Source organism: Prionailurus viverrinus, chromosome D4 (genome assembly GCF_022837055.1).
Source record: "Prionailurus viverrinus isolate Anna chromosome D4, UM_Priviv_1.0, whole genome shotgun sequence".
Lineage (NCBI taxonomy): Eukaryota > Metazoa > Chordata > Mammalia > Carnivora > Felidae > Prionailurus > Prionailurus viverrinus.
In genome coordinates, this window is record NC_062573.1 from 47,642,501 (window position 1) to 47,667,259 (window position 24,759).

The window sequence follows — 24,759 nt, forward strand, 5'->3', positions numbered from 1 at the left end:
AGGAAATGATGTATGTCTGGAATGGTTTTCCAATAGTGAGCAAGAGAAAAGACCTTTCTGAAAATCTGTTGGTAACTGTTGAAAAGGCGGAGGCTGCTTTACAAAATGAAAGTAAGTATGAAAAGCAAAAGCTGGAAATCTTTTCTTTCCTTTCTTTCTTTCTTTCTTTTTTTTTATAACCACTTTCCTGTCCTTTCCCTGTACACCTCTGCCTATGTTAATTTGTATGCATCACAAGGACATAGCACTCGGGCTGCAAGGGTCTGGGTGATTGCAGTCAGAAGAGGGGAAGAATGACACACATTGCAATGTGGAAGAGCCTTGGGGGCACGGGGGCTAAAGGAAAGATGCCAGTTGCGGAAGACAGCATATTGCATGACTCCGTATATATGAAATATTGAGAACAGGTAAATCTATAAAGACAGAAAGTGGACTAGTGGTTGCCTAGGGATGGGAGAACTGGTGTGTGTGTGGGTGTGTGTGTGTGAGAGAGAGAGAGATAGTTGAAGGGTATGGCATTTCTTTTTGGAGTGTTGAAAATGTTCGAAGATTGTGGTATTGGTTGCACAACTCTATAATATACTCAAAACCAGTGAACTGCGTGCTTCAAACGGGTGAATTGGACCCTATGTGAATTGTATCTGAATATGTCCGTACCTGAAAAAGATGAACAATTATTTTGAGCTTTAGAGCAGCACAAGGCACAAGTGCACTTCTGGTTTTAGTTTGTGACTTTCCATGCCTCCTTTTGCTCTGTGATGACTGTTACGTTTTTGCAGACACAGAGATTGTTTTCAAGTTGAACTTTTATCACAATTTAATTTTTCTAGTGATAGCTGTTGGTTGTACTGGAGGCCCCTCTCCAGTTTGCTGAAAGCTCCATTTCCTGGAAGCAGCTGGCATAGTAGAAGGGGAATCAGGCCATCTGGGCTTACAGCCCCAGCTCTGCGGCTGTGAGACTCCGGAAGGCATACCTCATCATTCTAGGCCTCTGGTTTCTTTTCAAAAGGGATGATGATATTCCAAGATTCCCAGATGATATCCAAAGTTTTCTTGTTCTGACATTGCCTGATTTGTTATCTTAAATAGAGGCTTTATCTTTTGACGAATGATTCTATTAAATGGCAGCCTTTGTAAGTGTTGCTCCTGAACCTCCTAATCGTTCAGGTATTATCCCAAGATAACGGTCTTATCCTTTGGAATGTTCTTTTTTTTTTTTTTTTTTTTTTTTTTAGTTTATTTATTTATTTTGAGAGAGAGAGAGAGTGGAAGCACGAGTGGGGGAAGGGCAGAGAAGGAGAGGGAGAGAGAGAGAATCCCAAGCAGGCTCTGCACTGTCAGCGCAGGGCCTGATAGGAGCTTGAACTCAAGAACCGTGAGATCATGACCTCAGTTGAAGTCGGCTGCTTAATGGACTGAGCCACCCAGGTGCCCCTCCTTCGGAGTGTTCTAACCACAGAAGTAACATGAAAACTTCCATGGTGATAAACATGGCAAAGGGCATAGAAGTTCAAGAAAAGTCAGAGAAAATTATAACAGTTAACTCCCATTTCATAACTGGAAAAAGATGGGCACTGATGGAGTGGTTAGCCCCATACTCAATATATTCTCCACATGGGGAATTAAATATTGAACATAGCTCCAGGGATGAGGACCTCATTTGGATCATTTTTGTATTTGGAGCAACAGAATGAGGTTGAAATGTTAAATGAGATTTTCTTTATGGTTAAAAAATTAAGCACATAATTTTGATTGATAGACGTAGGTGAAAAAAGTCACCCATACTTTTGCTACTATAACACAGTTAATTTAGGATTTTAGTTTGTCCCATCCTAGCCTTAGTTTTATAGTTGTAACCGTAGTGTGCCTGGATGTGTACTAATTTACTTTTTTTGCACTTAATATATCATAAACTTTAAAAAATTGAGGTATAATTGGCATATTACATTGTGTGAATGTCAGATGTGTACCATAATGATTCAGTATTGTGGACTCTAATGCAACACTATAAGTCTAGTTAACATTTGTTACCATACACAGCTACAAAAAATTTTTTTTGTGTGCATTGAGCACTTTTTTTTTTAATGTTTATTTATTTTTGAGAGAGACAGAGACAGAATGCGAGTGGGTTAGGGGCAGAGAGGGAGGGAGACACAGAAGCAGAAGCAGGCTCCAGGCTCCGAGCTGTCAGCACAGAGCCCGATGCGGGGCTTGAACTCACGAGCTGTGAGATCATGACCTGAGCCGAAGTCGGACGCTCAACCTACTGAGCCACCCAGGCACCCCTGTGTTGAGAACTTTTAAGATCTGTTCTCTTAGCAACTTTCAAATATGCAAGTATTATTAACTATAGTTACCATGTACATTATAGTCCCATGATTTATGTATTTTATAATGGGAAGTTAATACCTTTGACCCTCTTAACCCATTTCTCCCACCTTCCATGCCCCACCCCTGGCAACCGCCAATTTATGAGCTTGTTTTTATTTTGTTTGTTGTTTGTTTTATTTATTTAAGAAAAAAAACTTAAAAAAAATTTTTTTTAATGTTTTATTTATTTTTGAGATAGAGACAGAGCATGAGCTGGGGAGAGGCAGAGAGAGAGGGAGACACAGAATCCAAAGCAGGCTCCAGGCTCCGAGCTGTCAGCACAGAGCCCGATGCGGGGCCCAAACTCACACACTGCGAGATCTTGACCTGAGCCGAAGTCGGACGCTCAACCAACTGAGCCACTCAGGCGCCCCAAGAAAAAAAATTTTTTAATGTTTATTTATTTTTGAGAGAGAGAGAGAGAGAGAGGCAGAGCTCGAGTAGGGGAGAGGCAGAAAGAGAGGGAGACATAGAATCCAAAGCAGGCTCCAGGCTCCTAGCCTGTCAGCACAGAGCCTGATGCAGGGCTTGAACTCATGGACCATGAGATCATGACCTGAGCCGAAGTCAGACACTTACTGACTGAGCCACCCAGGGGCCCCTGTTTGTTTTAGAGTCCACATACAAGTGAGATGTATGATATTTGTATTTCTCTGACTGACTTATCACACTATTTAGCAAAATGCCCTCAAGGTCAATCCGTGTTGTTGCAAAACGGCAAGATTGTATTTATTTATTGAGAGAATATTGAGATGAGAGAGAGAGAGAGTGCGCATGCCATGAGCATGCACACAAGTGAGGGAGGGACAAAAGGAGAGAGAGAGGGAGGGATGAAGGGAGAGAGAGGGAGGGATGAAGGCAGAGAGAGAGAGAGAGAGAGAGAGAGAGAGAGAGAGAGAGAATGAATCCCAAGCAGGCTCCATTCCCAGCATGGAGCCTGACATGGGGCTCGATCTCATGAACTGTGAGATCATGATCTGAGCCGAAATCACGCGTTGGAAGCTTAACCGACTGAGCCACCTGGTTAATCTCACCGACTGAGATTTTATTTTTTATGGCTAAATAATATTCCACTGTATGTGTCTACAACATTTTCTTTATCCGTTCTTCCATTGATGGCTTCTATATTTTGGCTATTGTAAATAATGCTGCAATAAACATGAGGGTGAAAATACCTTTTCAAGTTAGTGTTTTCATTTTTTTGGATAAATACCCAGAAGTGGAATGTTCAAAGATTGTGGTATTGGTTGCACAACTCTATAATATACTCAAAACCAGTGAACTGTGTGCTTCAAACGGGTGAATTGGACCATATGTGAATTGTATCTGAATACGTCCGTACCCGAAAAAGATGAACAGTCAGTCGAGCTTTAGAGCAGCGCAAGGTACAAGTATACTTCTGGTTTTAGTTTGTGACTTTCCATGCTTCCTTTTGCTCTGTGATGACTGTTATGTTTTTGCAGACACAGAAGATTGTTTTCTCTTAGACTTTTAAGTTGTTGTTTAATGGCTCTTAGAATAATTTCAAAAGCTTCGTAGCCCTGCATGGAGCTAACATAGCATAATTTAATCAGCTCTTTGGTATTGTTGGGCATTTCGGCTGATTTTTCTATATTTAAATTAATTCTAGGAGTGCCTGGGTGGATCAGTTGGTTAAGCCTCTGACTTCAGCTCAGGTCATGATCTCGTGGTTCATGAGTTCGAGCCCCTCATTGGGCTCTGTGCTGACAGCTCAGCCTGGAACCTGCTTCGGATTCTGTGTCTCCCTCTCTCTCTGCCCCTCCCCTGTTTGCACTCTGCCTCTCTCTCTCTCTCTCTCTCTCTCTCAAAAATAAGCATTAAAAATTTTTTTTTAATTAATTCTAACTTTAGATTGACATCATAAGGAGAAGAAATATAAAAGAGTGAAAGCTGAATCAGTGGCCTGATTTGCTAACAAGGTCAAGGTTTCAGGCAGGATAGTTGAAGAAGCCCATAGAATAAAAAGCAGTGATGTTCTGAGGTCACAGACAATACCCCATCCACTTACCACAAAGAGCTATTCTGCAAATATAAACTGGTAATCACGGGAGATGAGATAAATGGAATGATCTACTCCACTATCCACACAAAGGTCATTTGCTGATGGAGGGTGAGTAATACCATTTCCCATATTAAAGGAAGAGTTTTTGTAAAGAACCATGGTTCCTTTTCTCTTCTTTTTTCCTCCCCCTTACCGAAAAGTTTTAACACAAAAGCCCCTTATGAGCTGGAGGTTAGATAGAGTGGCCGAAATACTGAGGTATTTATCTTCATGGACTGATGATCCTTTGTGATTTATGGGCCCCATGGAAACAAGTGGATGAAAAGACTCAAGAAACTGGGATCAAAAAGAGAAATCCAAAGTTTGTACTATTTAACAGAGAACCAAAGGAGCGTATGTAGAAGTACAGACTTACAGACTCACTATGTGGACGTTTTAGACTTCCTCTGTATGTTCTAGATGTTCCGTCACGAATGTATTTTCTACTTAGTTTCTATATAGAGAGTTGTATTAAACTTCTTTACTATTGTTTTCACAATTACATCTTTACATCCTTTTAATTTTGTTACTAAATTTTTTAATGTTTATTTATTTTTGAGAGAGAGAGAGAGAGCGAGCGAGAGAGAGCGAGTAAGCAGGGGAGAGGCAGAGAGAGAGGCAGACACAGAATCTGAAGCAGGCTCCAGGCTCTGAGCTGTCAGCACAGAGCCCGATGCAGGGCTCGAACTCGAGGACTGTGAGATCATGACCTGAGCCGAAGTTGGACACTTAACCAGCTGAGCCACCCAGGCGCCCCTCCATGTGACCCATTTTTAACTGTATAGTTCAGTAATGTTAAGTATATTCACATAGTTGTGCAACCAGCCTCCAGAACTTCTCAATACCCATTAAAAGTAACTCCGTTTCCCTTTCCCCATAGCCTGTGGCAACCACACTTCTACTTTTTGTTATGATGAATTTGACTACTCTAGGTTGCTTGTATGATGGAATCCTACATTATTTGTCCTTTTGGGACTGACCTATTTCACTAAGCATAATAGGCCTCAGCATACATCCATGTTGTAGCATGTGTGAGAATTTCCCCTTTTCAAGGCTGCGTAATATTCCATTGACTGTACACATCACATTTTGTACCTTTGGATTGCTTCCACTTTTTGGATGTTACAAATAATACTTCTATGAGCATGGGTTTGCAAATATTTTTTTAAGATTGCTTTCAGTTCTTGTAGATATATGCCTAGAAGTAGAATTGCTGGATCATATGGCATTTCTATTTTAAATTTTTTGAGGAATCGCCACATTGTTTTCTCTAGTGGCTGCACCATTTTGTATTCCCCCCCAGCAGTCTGCCAGGTTCCAATTTCTTTATATCCTCCCAGTACTTGTAATTTATGGGTTTTTTTTTGGTGGCTGTTTCCTTGTTTTTTTCTTTTTTCTTTCTTTCTTTTTTTTTTTTTTTTTTTGGCAGTAGCCATACCAATGAGTGTGAGATGATCTTTACTCTTCAATGTGAAAGAATTCAAAAAGGAAAAATATTTCTTTTTTTATTAAAATGTTTTTTAAATGTTTATTTTATATTTGAGAGAGAGAGAGAGAGAGAGCACGAGCGTGAGCAGTGGAGGGCAGAGAGAGGGGGAGACATAGAATCTAAAGCAGGCTTCAGGCTCCAAGCTGTCAGCGCAGAGCCCGATGCGGGGCTCAAACCCACGAACTGTGAGATCGTGACCTGAGCTGAAGTTGGATGCCACCCAGGAGTCCTGAAAAATACTTCATTTTGATTTGAGTGTTATGTCAACATGAAGTTACATCATTTTGAAATTTAGATGAAATGAAACCACATGAAAGTTCACCTTAAAAAATGAGATTTCACAAAATGCACCTTTGTAACATCCATTTGGGCTTTTAAACAAATTTTAGTATTCATTTTTGTTCAGCTAATTTGTCTACTTTAAATTAACTTGCTCATTTGAATACTCTTAGATTTTCCATATTAGTTATAGAATTATGATAGGCTAAGAAAACATTGTTCCTGCCAGAAGGGGAGTTATCTAGGATTAAAGCCCACATATCTACAAACCAATTGGGAAAATGGGTATGTTTTTAATAAGTGCCTATGTAAAAACCAGGAGGCGAAGGAAAACCTCTTTTTATTAAATGGAGACATTTGTAGACTGTCCCCCCACACCACCCCCAGAAAAGTAGACCAGCTCGTTTCTTGTGTTTTCCCATAAACAAAAGGGTTTTGGTTCAGTACAATGAATTCTGATACTTGAATGTCTATCCTTTGTAGTACCACGAGAGCCCGGGACCTTTATATAGTAAGAAGTCCGGAGGGACTATTGAGTTTTTCTCTATTTGAGCAGTCTCTTCAGCCTTTACCTCAAAGCTTATTTGGTCCCTTACTAGTTGGGGGACAGGTTTAAAGGAGTTAATATTATGTATCAGACTATGCATGTGCAGTGCAATAAAGGTTTAGAAAACCAGACTGTTCTCTCCATTCGTTCCTTACTCTTTTTATGATCCGTTGAGATGATGGGCTTAGAGATATTTAAGCAGGGCTAGGGGAAGCTCAGACAGATGCACCGTACTTTGTACAATTCTGTTTTTGTATGTGTTCCCTCTGGGTTAAAAAAAAAAAAAAAAAGTTTTCCTTCCTGAAGATTATCTTTGCCAGATTTTATACATGAAATTTATGATAATTTCTTCCAGGTCCATTGTTTTATGCAGGAAAATGACCAGATTTCCATCTCTGCTCCCTCTTCCTCCCCAGTAGTGACCTTTCAGTAATTAAGCTCTTATCTTTCAGAGCAAGGGGAAAAAGATCCAAAATTGAAAAAAAAAAAATGAAGTTGTAAAACTGAGGTGTTGGGAATCGAATGTGTTTCTGCTTCTCTTCCTCTTGGCAAGTGTCTCTGAAGTAAAAGATGACAGAGGGGACAGTTGGTGTTCTCGTCTGACAATGCAGTTACGAAAGGCTGGTTATGGATGCAAAGGGAAGGATAAGGTTTAATAAGAGAAAAACACTTGTTACCACGCGTGGAGTCAGTGTCTGCTATTAATTCCGTTAGTGTTCCATTGGAAATCTAACTGAGCTCATCATGTAGCCAGAAGTTGGTAGAGTAGTTCTGCTTTGACTACTTGCTTTGTGCAATTATATAGCAAACATGATCAGGGTTACATAAAAGGGAAAATGCTACTCGATGGCTTTTCACTTTCTAAATCTATTCTTAAATTTTTCCTTTGGTGCATCTCAGCTGGTTTCTAAAAAGTTCCGTGTGAATATTTTTCTGGTTTCGGCTTCAAACTTTCTTTTTCCTCAGCCTGCCCTCTGCTTTATTAAGTTAAGCAGATCTTTTGTGATGAAAATGTGCTTTGGCAGCATTATTGGATATTTTTCTTGGAATATAAAATGGAAATTGTGTGTTGAAATGTTCATCTGTGAACTTGCCCATGAGGTTGAGAATCATGATAAAGCATTCTATTTTAAGGGAAAATAATCATCTGACAGTGTTCTGTGGTGAGGAAATAGTGGTTTTGCTAAGGTTTTTGGAGGAATGTGGTGTTTTTGAGCCTATTTTCCATATCCTTCATTCATGATCTAAATAAAAGCTAAGTGTGGCTTTACTGGTACTTTAATTTTCCAGCAAGATTTGCTGTTCCTCAGCAAAACCATCACTCACTGAGCACTAGAATTTTATAAGACAAACTTTCAAAAATGCTAATACAGAACTCAATAGAATGCATAAAAATGATACTAAAAACTAGCATCCAGTATGGTCCCTAAGGGTTCGGTTCTAGGCCTGGGAAGATATTGCTTCCTGTATGTATATTTCAGTGAGCATCCATGCTTAGAAGCATGGATTTGTTTGTGTGTGGGGGGAGGGTGGGTAGGGGTTGAAAAATAGTCCTTAATTTTAATAGGAAAGGTAATGTGATATTGATACCTGTGATTTTTCTTGGTGAATGAACTATCAGAGCTTAGAAGCGAGAGGTGAGTGTCAGCTGTTTTTAGCACCTAGAGGTAAAGTGATCCCCTTCCAGTTGGTTGAGTAGCATCATTAACCTCCCATAAACAAGCAGTTTACTAACTAAAACACCAGCGTGTGTTGGTGCACCTGCCTGGCTCAGTTGGAGGCATGTGCGATTCTTAATTTTGGGGTCATGAGTTCAAGCCCCATATGGGGTATAAAGATTACTTAAATAAATAAAACTTAAAAAAAAAACCAAACCAATCCCCAAGCCACACCAGCGTGTGTTGATGGTGATTTCTGAGGTTTGTACTGGAAGCAGGAGGATCTCGATATGAGGACTCCCAGGCCTCACTGGTTTGGCTGACTGCCCCTCTAGTCCCCTGTGTTTGTTGTCACAGCTGAGCGTGTAAATTAGCAGTGTGTCTTTGGAATGACTTAGTTGCAGTAACTTGCAAAACCCCCCGAATTCCGAAGTGGTAGATGTGAAATGGCTACCTTTGTCAGGTTGATGGCACGCATAATATGATTCCTTTTGTTTAACATTCTGTAGCCTTGCACTGTAGGAAGGCAAAGGGTCGTTTTCAAAAGGGAAAACGTGGTGAAAGAAAAACCTTCACATTAGCCTCAAGCAGTTGCAAGTTTTGCGAGGGTTTTAGGTAACTTACATGCACTTCAGAACCATTTTGTCTAATTTTATGACATAATTTCCCCCCAAAAGAACATAACCTGGGAGAATTGATAAGTTGTAAACAGAATGATCTGGAGAGGGCATTCTACTTCCTGAATTTTTAATGGGTGGGAAGCCATCTGCTTCTCCATATGGAAGTGTTATCCGCTTACGCGTGAAGCCAGCACAGTTAGACGCCAGAACCACAGGACGAGGCAGGCTCCTTGCTCCTCACTGCTTTACCTTTTATAGGATTAATAAAGCTCTTGCTTCATTTAGAGTTCAGGTGTCCTATTGTTACATCTAAGGTTACATAACTCCAAGAATGAGCACCTAAAAAAAGATTTTTTTTTTATAATACGCATTTTTTTTAGGATCTCAAATATTTTTTTAAAGTTGATTTATTTTGAGAGAGAGAGAGAGTGAGCAAGCATATGTGTGTATGTATGTTGGGGAGGGGCAGGGAGAGGGAGAGAGAAATCCAAGCAGGCCCCTTGCTAACAGTGCAGAGCCCGACGTGGAGCTCGAATCCAGGAACTGTGCGATCATGACCTGAACCTAAACTAAGAGTTGGAACCAGCCACCCAGGCACCCCTGAGAAAAGATTTTTAAGTGGATAGAGTGAACCCCTTAGTAAATTGGTGTATTAATGTAGTGAACTCTCTATTCTTTTAATTTAAAATATTTTCATTGTATTTTATTAAGTGAAACATAACAAGTGCTAAAAATACTTCCCTTGTGTTTAAATGATACCTCTGAGGAACACCTGGGTGGCTCATTCGGCTAAACTTCCAACTCTTGGTATTGACTCAGGTCGTGATCTCTCGGTTCGTGAGTTTGAACCCCACGCTGGGCTCCATGCTGACAGCAGGGATCCTGCTTGCGATTCTCTCCCTCTCCCTCTCTCTCCACCCCTCCCCCACTGGTGCTTACTCTCTCTCTCTCTCTCTGTCTCTTAAAATAAATAAATTTGAAACAAAGATCCCTCTGAAACCAAATAGCTATTAGTTCTGCCTCTTAATTACGATTTTTAAGTGTTTCTCCTTTTGTGTGTGATTTCTGCTTGTTTTGCTTTAAGGTTTGAGCGACTACTCTGTGGACGACGAGTGCCTGGTGAAGCTGCTGAAAGGGTGCTGCCTGAAGAACTTGCAGCGGCCCTTGCAGGCGGAGCTGTGCTTCAACCACGTCATCCAAAGGTACCGACAGACAAGGAAGCCAAGCGGCGTGTGCATCATGGTTTCCAGGAAGTTGCTGTGAGACAGTGATGGGTTATCTCCCGCTGCTAACATTTTCCTCGGTGTTCCCAGGGAGAGAATCCAGTAGTGTTCTCTTCGTCCTTTGAGAGCAAAGCTATAGACCAAGAAGAACACGGCTGTATGCATTTCCACTGGGTAGTTTAAGCAGACCCCTAAGTTCTGTGAAAACTAAACGCTGTCTTTTTTTTTTTTTTTTTTTAAATTTTTTTTTTTTCAACGTTTATTTATTTTTGGGACAGAGAGAGACAGAGCATGAACGGGGTAGGGGCAGAGAGAGAGGGAGACACAGAATCGGAAACAGGCTCCAGGCTCTGAGCCATCAGCCCAGAGCCTGACGCGGGGCTCGAACTCACGGACCGCGAGATCGTGACCTGGCTGAAGTCGGACGCTTAACCGACTGCGCCACCCAGGCGCCCCCTAAACGCTGTCTTATACAAGAATGTAGGAGGACTGGTCAGGACAGGTGTTCTGGTAAGAGGGAAGCGACCATGTCTCTTTCCCAAATAAGTAATATACTACTTTAAGGAAACAAAGAAGTATCCCTTGAGTTCTATTTTACTCGTGTTCCTGGAAGGATCAAAAGGATGACCCATTTGTGCTATGTGTTACATTTATCGAATCTATAGTGAATTGTTGGCTCACGTGTTTTGTAATTTTGGATCGTGAGCTCCCCTCTTTGGGGTTTTGTCTTGAGATGCCTCTGAGGCTAGGATTGAAGAAGAGTTTCTCTAAAGTGATTTTGCTTTTATTTCTGCCAGATGCCCTCAAAGCAGTTTCAGCCCAGGCCCACTTTCATGTTAATATCATTGCTTAGAGGTCCTTGGATCATTTGAGCCATGTAAATTTGATTTTTGTTTTTTTTTTAATGTTTATTTTTGAGAGAGAGAGAGAGAGAGAGAGAGAGAGAGAGAGAGAGAGAGAGAATGTGAGAGGGAGGGGCAGAGAGAGAGAGAGAGAGAGAGGGAGACACAGAATCCGAAGCAGGCTCCAGACTCTGAGCTGTCAGCACAGAGCTTGATGTGGGGCTGGAACTCATGAGCCATGAGATCATGACCTGAGCCACAGATGCTCAACCTACTGAGCCACCCAGGCACCCCAGGGCCATGTAAATTTGAATTGCAAATTCATGTGGGGGCAGGCCTATTGGTTATTAATTTCCCAAGGAATGTGTTTTTTTCCTTCCAACCTGGAGTGCAGGCCAAGGAGCCAACTTCCCTTGTCTTCCTACTATGCCGGGGAGTGGGTTTTTCCAATCTGCCCTTTCTCTGATGGAATATGGCCCCTGATTTATACAGACGACTCAGTTCTGCTCTTATGTGGGCATAAGGCCTCATCTCCCGCATGGACATTGAGATATAAAGCCCTGGTTGATTAAGGCTGAAGCATATCCCAATACTGCTTTGACATCATCCACACACGTAGAGTTCTGACTTTCTTTTGTTGTTAGTTTGAGAGTCTTTTCTATGTTCTTGTGAGCCTAGCTATGCATTTGGAAGGGCGTTACTTATATATATATTTTTTATTGCTTCCAGATGTTTTATGGTCAGATTTCATAATATTGCTGAAAACAGAAGTGTTGACAACTTCCTTATTGACTTTTTTTAGCCTTATAAAACTTCACTGTATAAAATAATACAATGTTCTTATATCTAAATGGAATCATTTCCTGAACCTGTTCATCTTTTTTAGGAGGATGACCTCGTGTTTTCCAGGGTTAATCTTTGAAGATCTGCATACATTCATCTTCCTAAGGGGCGTAAACAATGCTTAGTGCTGGATTTAGATTAAGGATTAAAATAAAAGTTTAATATATTCAAAGCATATTACTTATTGGTATAGTTTATTAAGTTCTTAGACTTTATAATGACAGTTCTGTCTGGTAATAGGCTTAGTGCTGCACCTGTTTTCTGAGGAATGGGGAAAGTACATGCATTGAAAGGGAACAATTCGTCTCTTCTGTTAAGACTTAATCACTTTTCATTCATTCTTTTAGTGAAAAGCTACTGAAGTATGACCACTACCTAGTGCCATTTACTCTGTTTGAGTTGGCCTTTTTGTACAAAAGCCAAGGGGAAATTGACAAGGCCATAAAGACCCTAGAAACTGCAAGGTAAGTGGTGATGGCAGCTTTTCCTGCTTGCTAGAGAGTCTGGAATGTCAATACCAGTATAACAGCAGCAGTAATGTTATATGCTTAGAGGTTAAAACCTTAATGAAAACTTAGTAATGATGTTATGCTCATGTGTTTTGCTGTAGTTGTGCTATTTCTAATCTTTTTGACTCTGTGACTATTTACAAATATTGTGATTGTGGGAATCTGTATGACAGATTTCGTTTTTTTTTTTTTTTTTAAGTTTTATTTATTTTGAGAGAGAGAGAGTGAGTGTATATGCATGTGCGAGTATGGGAGGGGCAGAACGAGAGGGAGAGAGGGAATCCAAGCAGGCTTCAGTGTGGAGCCTGATGTGGGGTTTCAGACTCACAAACTATGAGATCATGACCTGAGCTGAAATCAAGAATTGGATGCCTAGCCTGCTGAGCCACTGAGGCACCCCTATATGACCGATTTCTAACTTATTCTCTTTTGTATTGGGGTTGGCAAACTCTATAAAGGGCCAGATAATAAGTATTTTTGGTTTTACAAAAAATTAAGGTCTCATTGCAACTATTCAACTGTATATGAAAGCAGTCATAGAAGATAATATGTAAATAAATGGGTGTGTCTGGATTTGGCCATTAGTTTGGTCATGATTTGCTGACCCTTGGTATATTCAGCCATAGCTCTCATTTCCTTGAAGAGCCAGTGATTTGAAGAAGCCCTCGGAAGCTCTCCCTGGCTCTCTTTTCCTTTTGTCTACTGTGGTAATTTCAAAGCACTTTCATTTCTGCTAGACAATGGCTCTCAGACTTGTGATCATGGCTCACTTAGCAGAGACAAAACCCCTGTGGTCTGTTTGACCACAAACCTCTTGAATGCTTCTTACAGTGGAGAAAGAATGACATAATAGCTTTAGGCTATAAACAGCTTAGTGATTCATTGGTTTGTTCATTTACTCAAGTTCAGCAAGTATTCACTGAGCACTTATTTTGTGCCGGACACCAGTAAAGGCTCTAGACAGACAACTATACATAAGCAGGCAACTTACTTAGAGGGAGATGTTGAATAAACAAATAAATAAGAAAAATAGCAATGGTACATGCTTTGCTGAGATTTACAATATGGTACAGAGTCCCTGGGTATTACTTTAGATTGGGTCGAGTCTGGGAGGTTTCCTCGAGGAGGTGATATTGTAGTTGAGATTCGCATAATTAAAGCCAGTCTTGAGAAGATCGGTCACCAGAAGACTGGGTGGGGAGCATTCCTGGCCGAAGCCACAGCTAGGAAACCTCTAAACTGGGGGGTTGAGCCACTAGGTAGTAAACGATACTTTTTACTGAAATGAGATATACTTAGAAGAGGAGGTTCTGGGAGAGGAGAAAACATACTTCTGTTTGGACCATGGTATTTTGAAGTGCTTGTTAGGTGTCCGTGTGGAGATGGTGAGTTGGCAGTACAAGCATGGAGTTCAGTGCAAACGTCAAGGCCAAGTGTAGAGATTTCAAAGTCACCAGCACAAGAGACAGTGATATTTGAAGCCACGATACTTGATGAAACCATTTTGGGAAAATTATAAAGCTAGAGAAAGAGGTCCAGCGCAGCGCCTTGGATATGCCATCATTTTAGAGATTAAACAATCAGATTCAGAAGAAGTGGCCAGTGAGTAAGGAAGACATCCAGGAAAGCCAAGCGAGCAAAGTGTTCCAAAGAGAAGACAGTGGTCAGTTGTGATTATGGCTGCTGAGAGGCCAGGCAAGCTGAGTCCAGAGAACTTGGCAGCATGAAGATCAAGTGACTTTGACCAGTGAGGGGAGAAAATGGAGTCAGCTGCTTCAGGCCATTTTCAGGATGTTTTGCTGTGAATAAAGCATAGTAATGAGGAAGAAGCTTTGGGGGCATCATGGAGCTGAGAGAGGCTGCTACTGCTGCTGCCTTTTTTTTTTTTTTTTTTAAAGGGTGATATCTGAGTGAATCACTTTTAAAGCTAATTTGTTGAGAGTGAGAATGACTCATATTTCAGCTGACATGTATGTATCTTCAAATCTAACTATTGGAAAATTAGAGACTATAATTACTGTTGTTCGAAGTATCCGTTATTTGGACACACTTGGTGTTACCTAAGGAATGCACAGTAAGACAAATTTATAATGATGAAAATAAGACTGGTAAGTCACCACTAAACGGGAGGACCATCAGCAATCGAGAGTCACCACCAGCTCAAGCCAGTGCTGATGATGCCTCCGTAAACGGACTTCCCGGACATCTCGGGACTGTCAGCTGTCTGCACTTTCCCTTATGTAGTTGGAGCTTCGCAACGTTGCCAAAGTTAGTGGCCAGACCTTTAGGAAACTTTCCAGTCACATCCTTTGGTAAACTCTAGTAAGAAGTTGATTCAGTTTATGAATAATAACCCATATTGTGAATAAATAATAACCCTTATGATGGTTACTATTAAGTAGTTCTTAGACCTGTGTACAATGAAGAGCTATAGAAAGAAACGACTGCCACTGAAAGGAAGGAGTTACAGCTTGCCCATGGACCAGGGCGGTGTGTGAAAGCAGGAGCCCAAAGTCGAAGCCATTCTGTTGTGCTGATTCTTAGCAATCCTAGCAGACAGAAGTGACCATGAATCATCTAATAAACAGAGTAGTCAGCGAATCCGTGGATTCTTATGGCCCCTTCTGACCTTGTCACACAATAATTATTGGCCAAACCACTGTTACTTGCCTGTGGAGAATAGGAGTAATTGTGGTGTCACCACATCATGTGGCTGTCTTTGTTGTAGTTGTTGCATGAGCGTTTCAGAATGATTTTTTTTTTTTTTTGAGGGGGTGGGGAAGTGGTGATTGATGATGTTCACCCGAGGCTGCCTTAAAAATTCCTGGTTTAGAAAAGGAGTTCAACTATTTAGGAATAATAGTTCACAGAATTTACGAAACCCTCTTCATAAGCTTCTTGCCTCGTTTGTCAATGGCTTGCTCATTAAATAGAACCTTGCTACTCAAAGTATGACTTTCAGATCACTGCCAGGAGACTTGTAGAAATATGGACTATTGCCATCCTCCTTCCCCCACAGGATCAGAATCTACATTTCCCCAAGATCTGCTGTTAATGCCTATTCAAGTTTGGAAGCAAATAAGTAATGAAGATGAGAAGAAGGGGAGATGGTGGTATTGCCCTTGGATATGAAGGAATTTTGACATTACAATTTTATTGTTATTGTCTTTAGAAACAACTACAAAGATTACTCCATGGAGTCCAGACTACACTTTCGAATTCAGGCAGCTCTTCACCTGTGGAAAAAAACTTCCTCAGATTGATCAGAACACGAAGGATGGAATTTTCCCTCAGCACCGGCATCTGCTGTAGATCAGGCCTTTCATTAAAGTGGAAAAGTGATCTTGCGAATGAGAGACAAAAAACTAATTTTATTGTCAATATTTTCTATCATCTCTGTGGTTTACTGTTGACCTGTGTCTGTGTGGTTTTTTTTTCCTATGAAACGATGTTCAATATCGAGTACTGTCTAGAAAATTCTTACATTTTGCCTCTCCGAAAAGAATTTCATATTAGATTTGAATTGGAGAGTGAAGAAGTCTTTTAAAGGACTCACAAAATAATGAAGTCTAATTAGATTATTTATTTTTTTAATGTGGTAATTAATGTTTAAGTAGCAAATGGCTTATAAGTTGAGCCATTTTTAGGTTTGTTGGTCAGAGATATTTTGTTGCCTAGTATTTAAATGTAAGAGGGGAAATAAAAATCACCTACATTCAAAAAAGATTAACAATAACCTGAAGTGTCCTGAATAAGACAAGCAGTGGGTGTGAATAGGGACGGGATAATGTCCTTAATAGGATGAAGGGAACTATATCTAGAAAAGATGGTGACATATTAGGTTTTGTTTTGTTTTGTTTTTTATTCTTCATGTATGTTAAAGGTAGTGACATTTTTGAGAGACTACCCTTTTTTTTTTGAATGTACTTAAGTCTGTTATAATAACGAAATTCAAAAAACTAAAGGGAAGAAAAGTCATATTTTAGAAATTATCCTCAACCTTAGCAATGAGAGTCTACAATACATATGTTGGTTATTTTTGTCTATATAGGAAGTAAATTTCCTGCTGCTTTAAACGATATGTAAAACATCAATAATTTTTATACTCGTGATGTTGGTGAGTGAGATCTAATTTTCTAATCTCCCTAGCACTGTGATGGTTCCTTGTAAATATCCGGACTGTGCTTCGTCCTTGAACTAGGAAACACAATCAGGACAGGATGCAGCGGAGAGCCTGGCTCTGCTACTGATTAGCAGTCATTGGGGTGACCTTTAGGGAGCCCCCTGCTCTCTGTATCAGTGTATTTTCCTCATCTGTGAAATGGAAAAAGAACAGATGTCTTTCTAGGTCTCTTTCAGTTTTATAACGGTCAGTCTGTGTATTAGGTATTTTCAGCAAACGATGTCAAACTGTTCAGCCCAAACGATTTCCACAAAGTGTGTGTCTTATTTTGCAGTCATCACTGTCTGCCCCCACTTCCGCCATTTGTATGTACTGGGGCTAATGACAAGGTGGCATCCAGGGCGAGGAAAGACAATTCATGGATCCATAGATTGGGGTTTTGTCCTATTTCTATTCTGTGTTGAAGAATAACTTACATGGAAGCTGGAAGCCTCTGCAGTTTAACAGAAACAGCCCCAGACTGGGAGTCAGGAGCCCGTCTCTGTTAGTCCGTTGTTCCTTGACATGGATCAAGTCTCATCCTTTCTGGGACTCAGTCTCCCCAGTGGGGATAGCAGCGCAGTGCTTGGTGCTTGTGACGGCTTGATTAGATAATGCATATGATGGCTTTTTGTAAACTGTGAGAGGCTATGGGTTGCTGTAATAATTCTGATTTTTATGCACTGATTACAATATCAACACAAAAGTATTGGCTGAGTTTGTGGTCTCTGATGTAAAATGAAAGAAATGTGTGAAATTCAGACACCTTTAAATTTATTCATGTATCTGGCATAACCCAGATTATGAACTTGCTCATTACTTTGTTTCCTGCTACGTAATTCTGTACCTAGCAGGTATTTGGTCTTGTTTTCTTATAAGGTACTAATTCTTGACCAATGCTGAGGCTATCTTTCTGATGGAAAATGATTAATATAACTTGAGTCAGAGTACTAGCCCTTCAGATAGCATGTTGGTAGCTATCATGTGTTATTAATATGAATTACATAGCTTTACTTGAGGTCCAGGCAAGAGGAAATGGAATGAACTGCTATTACAACGTCAGCAGTGGAAAATATGTTTAATAATTATTTTGTATATAACTTGAGGAGTAGTTTATAAATCCCTTTGAAGAGCTTTGGTAGCATTATTTTTTTAAAGTATAAACTCCCATATTATATTGTTTTTGTGAGAAGCTGCAGGTCACAGCCAATGTCAGTGAAGACTTCTCTTTCTGGTGTAATATAAAAAAATATAAGTTAATATTGGTTATTTTTATTTTATTTTAATTCTTCACTGCCAAACAACTGTAAAAGAAATTCCTAGCTCCCGTTAAAATTTTTTCCCTTATTTTTTTTCTTATTTTGTTTTTATTTTTCCTTCCTATTCTTTTTATGGTTATCTGGTCATGTGGATAGTGTATCCAATGAATGTTTAAGTGTTGTACTATCATTAATGCTACAAATATTTACCTGTTTCCTGTCCTGTTTAAGATGCCATGGTGGCATCAGTTTCATGTTACATCAGCTAATACTGCATTTTTGGAGTTATTTTGGATTCAGGGTGCTTTGTGAAGAATGAGTGCTGAAGTGACAATATTTTATCTAATGTTTTGAGGGGCATATGTGATGGGTTTGGGCTGCCAATGTGTCTGACAGTTTGTGCAATTTGTGTAGTTTTTGGTATAATTTTCTTTCTTTCTTCCTTTTCTCTAAATGGAGAGCCAGGGTTCTGATTAGTGCTGTATACATTTAAGACTCAAGTAGAGGTTATGCTTTGTAGGATTGGTGACAAGGAAGGCGTGATTTCCGCTTGATGATTAATGGAAGATTAACTTCATCAACTCTTACATGGACATGTATTTTAATGTGTCTGTGCTTCTTGTGGATACAGGGTCTCAAGGTACATAGGAAAAGGAAGGTCATTGATTCTGTTTCTTCTACACGTGGGGTAGAAACTGTAGGGAGGTGAATTTCCAAATAATCAGCACCGAGGAAGATTTTTAATCGTTGAAGCAATCTGTCGCTATAACTATCTCTTTTGCAAAGGAGGAAGTTTAGCAGAGCTATGTGTCATTCCTACTTGGCCTGGAAACTTATAGTTGAACTTAGAGGTCACTCTAATGAGTCTTTGATGAGAGCTTCAAATCAGTGCGATGTGTATATAAAGAAGGCGGCTTCCCCCCTTTTGAAGACTAATGGGTCTTTCTTCTCTTGAAGCTACTTGTAGATGTAGTTACATTGTGGTAGGGACTAATGGTCCCTACAGTCATCATGATTCTACTTCTCATCCTTCCTTTTAAAGTAGGTCTCCTAATGTTTTCCAATAATGGTTTTTCTTCCTTTGGACACACTGAAAATAATAATTACAAAAAGGTCTTCGTGACTAACTTGAAAGATTTCTGGAGTTACTCTGATTAATTCTTTATTGATTTCCATTTTTACATATGTGTTTTTTCTCTTAGTTATTCTCTCCATATTTACAAATCATAAATTCAAATGCATTTAGTTAAAATGGGTTAAGGAGGATGCCAGCGATCGTTTAGATGCCCTAAGATATTATAATTCATAGGGCCTGGGATGAATCTTGGGAAATTATCTCCTCCCCTCACTCAACTTCTGGATAGTGGTGTTTCTCCTTCAGTCCTGCTCTGTCTGGCATAGTAACCACTGGTCACGTGGGACTATTGAGCACTCAAAACATGGCTAGTGGCTTGTGTTGGAATGATGCTGAGTGTTGGGGAGTGCTCCTCTATACATGCTGAGGTTCTGTTTAAAGTAAAGGCCTCCCAAGGGCATGCTTCCTGGAGTTCTGGCTTTCCCTTGCTGTCTACTGTGATCACCCAATCACTACAGTTACATTTTTAGTTCTGGCTCAAATATATGTATATATATATATCTGTGGGGTTTGCTTTTTCTGTTCAAGTGCCCATAAACTTTCATCTCATCATTGATCAGGGTCATCTTTGATCCTTCTCCACGCTTTCAGAGCTCTGTAAATACTGCATCGAGACCATATTTTTAACATTGTTCTTTTAATCCGATTTTATAGACATTCCTTCCTTTTTCAGATGCAGTAGCACAAGCCATTCGAGTTGTGCTTACCTTTGCGATGTTAGTAGATTTTATGATTAAAATAACATTTTCTAAGGTTAACATTATTTTAAAAAATGTGGTGGCCTTTTCAATCCCTGTATATTATTAATGTTTCAACATTGACTCAGCTATGCTAATATGACCATTTAAGGAATATTAGGCACTAGTTACTCACTTAGAGAATAATTTGGCAGATAGTTTATTTAAAGTTATATATTTTATGGGGCGCCTGGGTGGCTCAGTCGGTTAAGCAGCCGACTTCAGCTCAGGTCATTATCTCGCAAGCTGTGGGTTCAAGCCCCGTGTCAGGCTCTGTGCCGACAGCTCAGAGCCTGGAGCCTGCTTCAGATTCTGTGTCTCCCTCTCTCTCTGCCCCTCCCCTGATTGCTCTCTGTCTCTCTGTCTCTCTCCCCAAAATAATAAACATTAAAAAAATTTTTTAAGTTCTATATTTTAAGCCTTTTACGCCTATTATTTATATTTTTAATGTGTATGTTTATTTAAGTGTTACATATTCACATACCTGACATATTTTTAATCTCTTTAGACATGTCTAGATCAGATGGGTAGATCGATAGAAAATAGCTTATAAATACTAAATAGACAATGTTTTATCCTGCTCTTTCAGAAAGGGTGCAGGATTTCCTCCAGATTGTCTCCCTTCCTCCAGACCAGTTATTCACATATTGTTCCTTTTGTATTATTTTGCTTATTGTGAAACCCCATTCCTGCTTCCCCATTGTTGGTAGTTTTATCTTTTTCCCTCTGCTGTTAGATTTAGTTACTATTGAACTTGAAATGAAGGACACATCAGAATTCATCGTGAGAGCAAATACCCTCTCTGTCGAGCAGTTGCTATCTGATTTTGATGGCGTTGAAGTCCATTCCAGTCTGTTTATAACTTCAAAACTATAGAAAGAAATGATGCGGGGACTGTGTTGTGGGTTCAGAAGGCTGAGCAGGTTCTTGGCCTGATCTATCCCAGAGGGGTGTGTGGATCTAACTTCGGAGGAAGTCCAAGCCCCATTTTCTCCAGTTTACAAATGTATCAGCACAGCAATACTGTATGTAGTACGACCCTGCCTGGACCTTACAGTATCCACCTCACTGTATTTAATGCCTACAGATCAGATATTTAATAGGAAATCTCAAGGTACTTTATAATACCAAACTTCATGAAGTAAAACTTGTTGCATATTAATATACAATACACCTTGTAGGTTAATCTAGTAGTTCTTAGAAACATACAATTTAAATGATGAATGTAAGGGATGCTGGCATATCCCAGTGGGAGCTTTTGTTTTATTGCTGCTTAGTATTTTCTAGTAAATTTGTTTTAATTATTGGTAGTCTGTTTGCCATCACTTAGGGAAAAAAAAAAAGTTTGTTTCAGTGTAACAGAACTGATGGCCAGAGAAATTGGATACAACGGACATGTTAAAGAATATTGCTTATCGTTTTAGTTTTAAAGCAGTTAGGTTATTTTGAAATGCTGGAAGTTCTTCCTCAATGTGAAGGGATGACATTCCCTGCTTGGGAAATCATAGAGACATATTAATTCCTTCTTATATTTATTGGAACCAAGTGTCCGGGTTAGTAAACGAGTTTAAACAATTTTCATTAATTACTTCATTTTTTACCTGAAATTATTTTATTCTTCATAGTAGATAGTTGCTTTCTATACAGTGATTTATTTTTTTAAGAAAAGAATTTACATGAAAAAAGATTATGGTAAACAGTATAAATCTTAGGGTATTGATTTAATGGTTGAAGAAAACAGTAGCATTGGGTACGGTTTTTTTCTTTTCTTCTTTTTTTTTAATATGAAATTTATTGTCAAATTGGTTTCCATACAACACCCAGTGCTCATAGCATTGGGTCTTTGATTTGCAAAAGGAGAACACGTGTTCCACTGATATGTGCTGTCCAGAAAAATTACTTCATTCTTACCAGCATGTCGCATTCTCAGCTTGTCTAAAGGGGAAAATTTTATAAGGAAGTAGCTCATTCCTTATTATTTTTTCCCTTTGCTAACTGTTGACATCCAAACACCTGAATGAATTACAGCTGAGGCAATCATATGCTAGCGTTTTAAATATTTGTTTGCAGATATTCATAGAACTCTTGAATTTTTTGGTGTAAGTTGCTAAATCAGATGTAAAGGTAAAATATATATTTAATAAGTGAGAAGTATTATTTTATTACTGAAATTTATTTCTAAAGCAAATTTATTTTGTAGGTATTTCACTGAGGAAATTTTACTTTGCCTTAAAACACAAACAAAATCAACCTGTCTTGTGCTCTGCTTACCTAAGAACCCTTAATGTTACCTTGATATGTAGATCGATTTTTAAATTCTTGGAAAATGTGTATTTTTCACTTTTATTTGGATTAAACAAAAATAGTTAGAGGTCATAGACTTTGTAAATCAGTGTATGCTATGGTTTCTTGTTGAATCATCTAAACTACCCGTACGTACTTTATAATTCAATGTTTTATTAGTAAAAATTGCCAACATTTTATCTCCCTCTTTCTCTTCTCGTTTTACACTTGAACTTAGTTTCCTATCTTTTCCATTCCCAGTGGTCACAGTTTTACAGAGCAAAACATTTTTAGAAATTGAAGATGTGTGAGTTCTATGTAAGATGAATGTGTGAGTAGCATCCATCTGCTGGTCAAATAGACATTGGATCTGGTACCAGAAAATGAAATAGATTGTGGCTATAAAAGCATTTTATCAATATAAGTCAGGCAGAAAGAAGAAAACTGTGAACCCCTGGTATTTTTCATGTAAACACTGTATTCCCAATGAGTATTTGCTTGCCGATTCTGTTAATGTTATCACCCGTGGCTTGTAAGCTAATGCTGATATGACATCTACATTTTCAACATGAAGACAACAGTTCCTGTAGCATATTTTTAACATTAAGACATTTTTGAAAACAGATGTCATCTTCGAAGTTGTATTTTTAAGTGCAAATAAATCTTCCCAACTTGAAAGTCAACACGCTCTATTTCTCGTTCCTCAGTATTACAGAACACTCTGCGTTACTAGATGCATGTTTGAATTACCAGGTACTCTCGGAATTCTATATTCTCATTGCTGCAACTGGCCTACCTACAATATGCAATTGAATTGTGATACCGTCTTTTATGTACCTTTCGCTTGATGAAGTTACAGTCTCATTATGGTTGGTCTACGGGTAGAAGCTGTACACAACACCTGTTGCTGGTCTTTAATTGTAGCGTGATGTACACTTAGAGTTTTCTTTCTTGATAAGACTTTTTAGAACCGTTTCAGGCAAATGGGAAGGTCTCTCTTTATGCCATGTTCTTGGCTGAGCACGAGACATGAAGGGAGAAATGGGATGGTACGGTTGTCTTGAGGGAGGATTACGTTGTCTTTCATCTTTTTTATCATCTGTTTCATAGTTGGGAGATTCAGATTGGCTGCTGATACATTAGTTTAAGGAGGAATCGTTAGCATTCAGTGTAACACAGTGGAGAAGAATTGGTCTCTGAGAATCAGGAGGTCTGTATTTGAGGCTGAACTCGGCTGGGTAATGGCATGTGATCCTCCTCTCCAGCAACTTAACTTCTCTGAGCTTTGCCTAACCCCACGATAAAATGGGGACAATTTCACTACCTCCTTTGGCGAGAAGGTGTGAAAGAACCACAAAGGGCTGATCTAGTGTAAAATGCTTTCTTCTACTCCTTTAGATGAGTTAGGGTAAGTTAATATCTGTCACAACATAGGGTAAGTTAATATCTGTGACAACATAGGGGTTCCTGCCAGTGGGTGGCTTTTCTTGTGATTCAGTAACCCAAGTTCATTGTCTTGGGGCTCTGTTGTCTTCAATCCATGGCTGGTAAGGTCACTCTGTCCTTTTTGCATCAAGCTGCTGAAGCGGGAAAAGCATGGAGGGTTGTGAGAGGGGGGTGGCGCACATGATCTGTTCACATTCCATTGGCTGGAGCTCAGGCACCTTGCTTCACCTAGTGACAAAAGAGGCAGAAAAATGTAGTCTGTGGTCTCAGGGTAAAAGAGAAAATGGGTATCGCCAGCAGTTGGCATGTCTCTGCCACATTCCCATTTGGGCTGGATCCACCGTGGTTCTCCTAGCGTGGCCCATGCTTTCACATTTGTCTTTGTTGTCCTTTGACGTATGGGATTTTACAAAGTCGGGAATGCATTCGTTACAACTCTTTGGATGGGAATAAAGTCAGCTCGAGCTAGTTTAAAACCAACAATTCCAGGAAGCATATAATACCTGGGTAAAGGGTGTCTCAGGGAACCCAGGGGCAGGAATGTGAGAGATCTTCAGGAAGTATTTGAATTCAGAATAAAAAGCTTTAGAGGTCATTTTTGCTCTGTCTCCTATGCATCTACTTCCTTCTCAGCAGATGAACCTCTGCTAGTGGTCCATGGGCTGCACGATGAGAGGAACATGACTACGGCAAAGGCTTGTGTTTCTGTCATGTGCCATCTCTGCTTCAGGCCAGCGAGGGATCCACTCCACACCGTCCTCACGCGGGGCCCTGGGCTGCCGCAGTCTCCACCCTCCGCCATGAGAGTGGGAAGAGAGCAGGGTATATAGGAATTGGCTCTTTTTTTTGCTTCAAGTTTTTGTTTAAATTCCAGTTGGTTAACATACAGTGTAATTACATAATATGTAATTATGTTTCTACGAGTTGGCTCTTAAAGCATCCACTTGAAAGTGACACACAGTTCATGTTCAAAGCATATCTTAGAGCTTTACTTAACTTCAGCTGGGCAGGAAAGCACAACGCTCTCATGTGCCTGGAAGAAGTGCCAGAAATAGTTGGTGAACAGCACTAATGACCGCCATAGTCCAGATACTTGGTCTGTTCTCCTTCCTTCACAGAAAATACACTCATTGCTGCCTGGAGGGAGATAATCCCCACATCCCATCCAATCGTGGCATCTCATGACATGCCCTGCAGTCTATTTCAAGTCCAAATGTAGTTCCAATTCATCGGGATACCATGAACTAAAATGTTTTTTGCCCTCTACACACAACTTACATACTGGTTGAGCAGAG

General features: G+C 39.7%; 1 protein-coding gene across 5 annotated transcripts in view; it reads left to right on the forward strand.

Annotated features, from left to right (window-relative positions):
- Window positions 1-24,759, forward strand: part of TTC39B (tetratricopeptide repeat domain 39B) — a 143,124-nt gene that overhangs the window by 113,962 nt on the left and 4,403 nt on the right. For 2 of the 5 annotated variants that reach the window (XM_047830174.1, XM_047830178.1), the window contains 3 exons: window positions 3-111; window positions 10,110-10,227; window positions 12,281-12,397. In XM_047830174.1, coding sequence (XP_047686130.1) covers window positions 3-111; window positions 10,110-10,227; window positions 12,281-12,397 — 344 coding nt within the window. Of the gene's footprint in view, window positions 1-2; window positions 112-10,109; window positions 10,228-11,976; window positions 12,398-15,461; window positions 15,580-15,614; window positions 20,021-24,759 lie in introns of those variants that run through there. The other 3 variants (XR_007146330.1, XM_047830176.1, XM_047830177.1) reach the window with 3 other exon arrangements.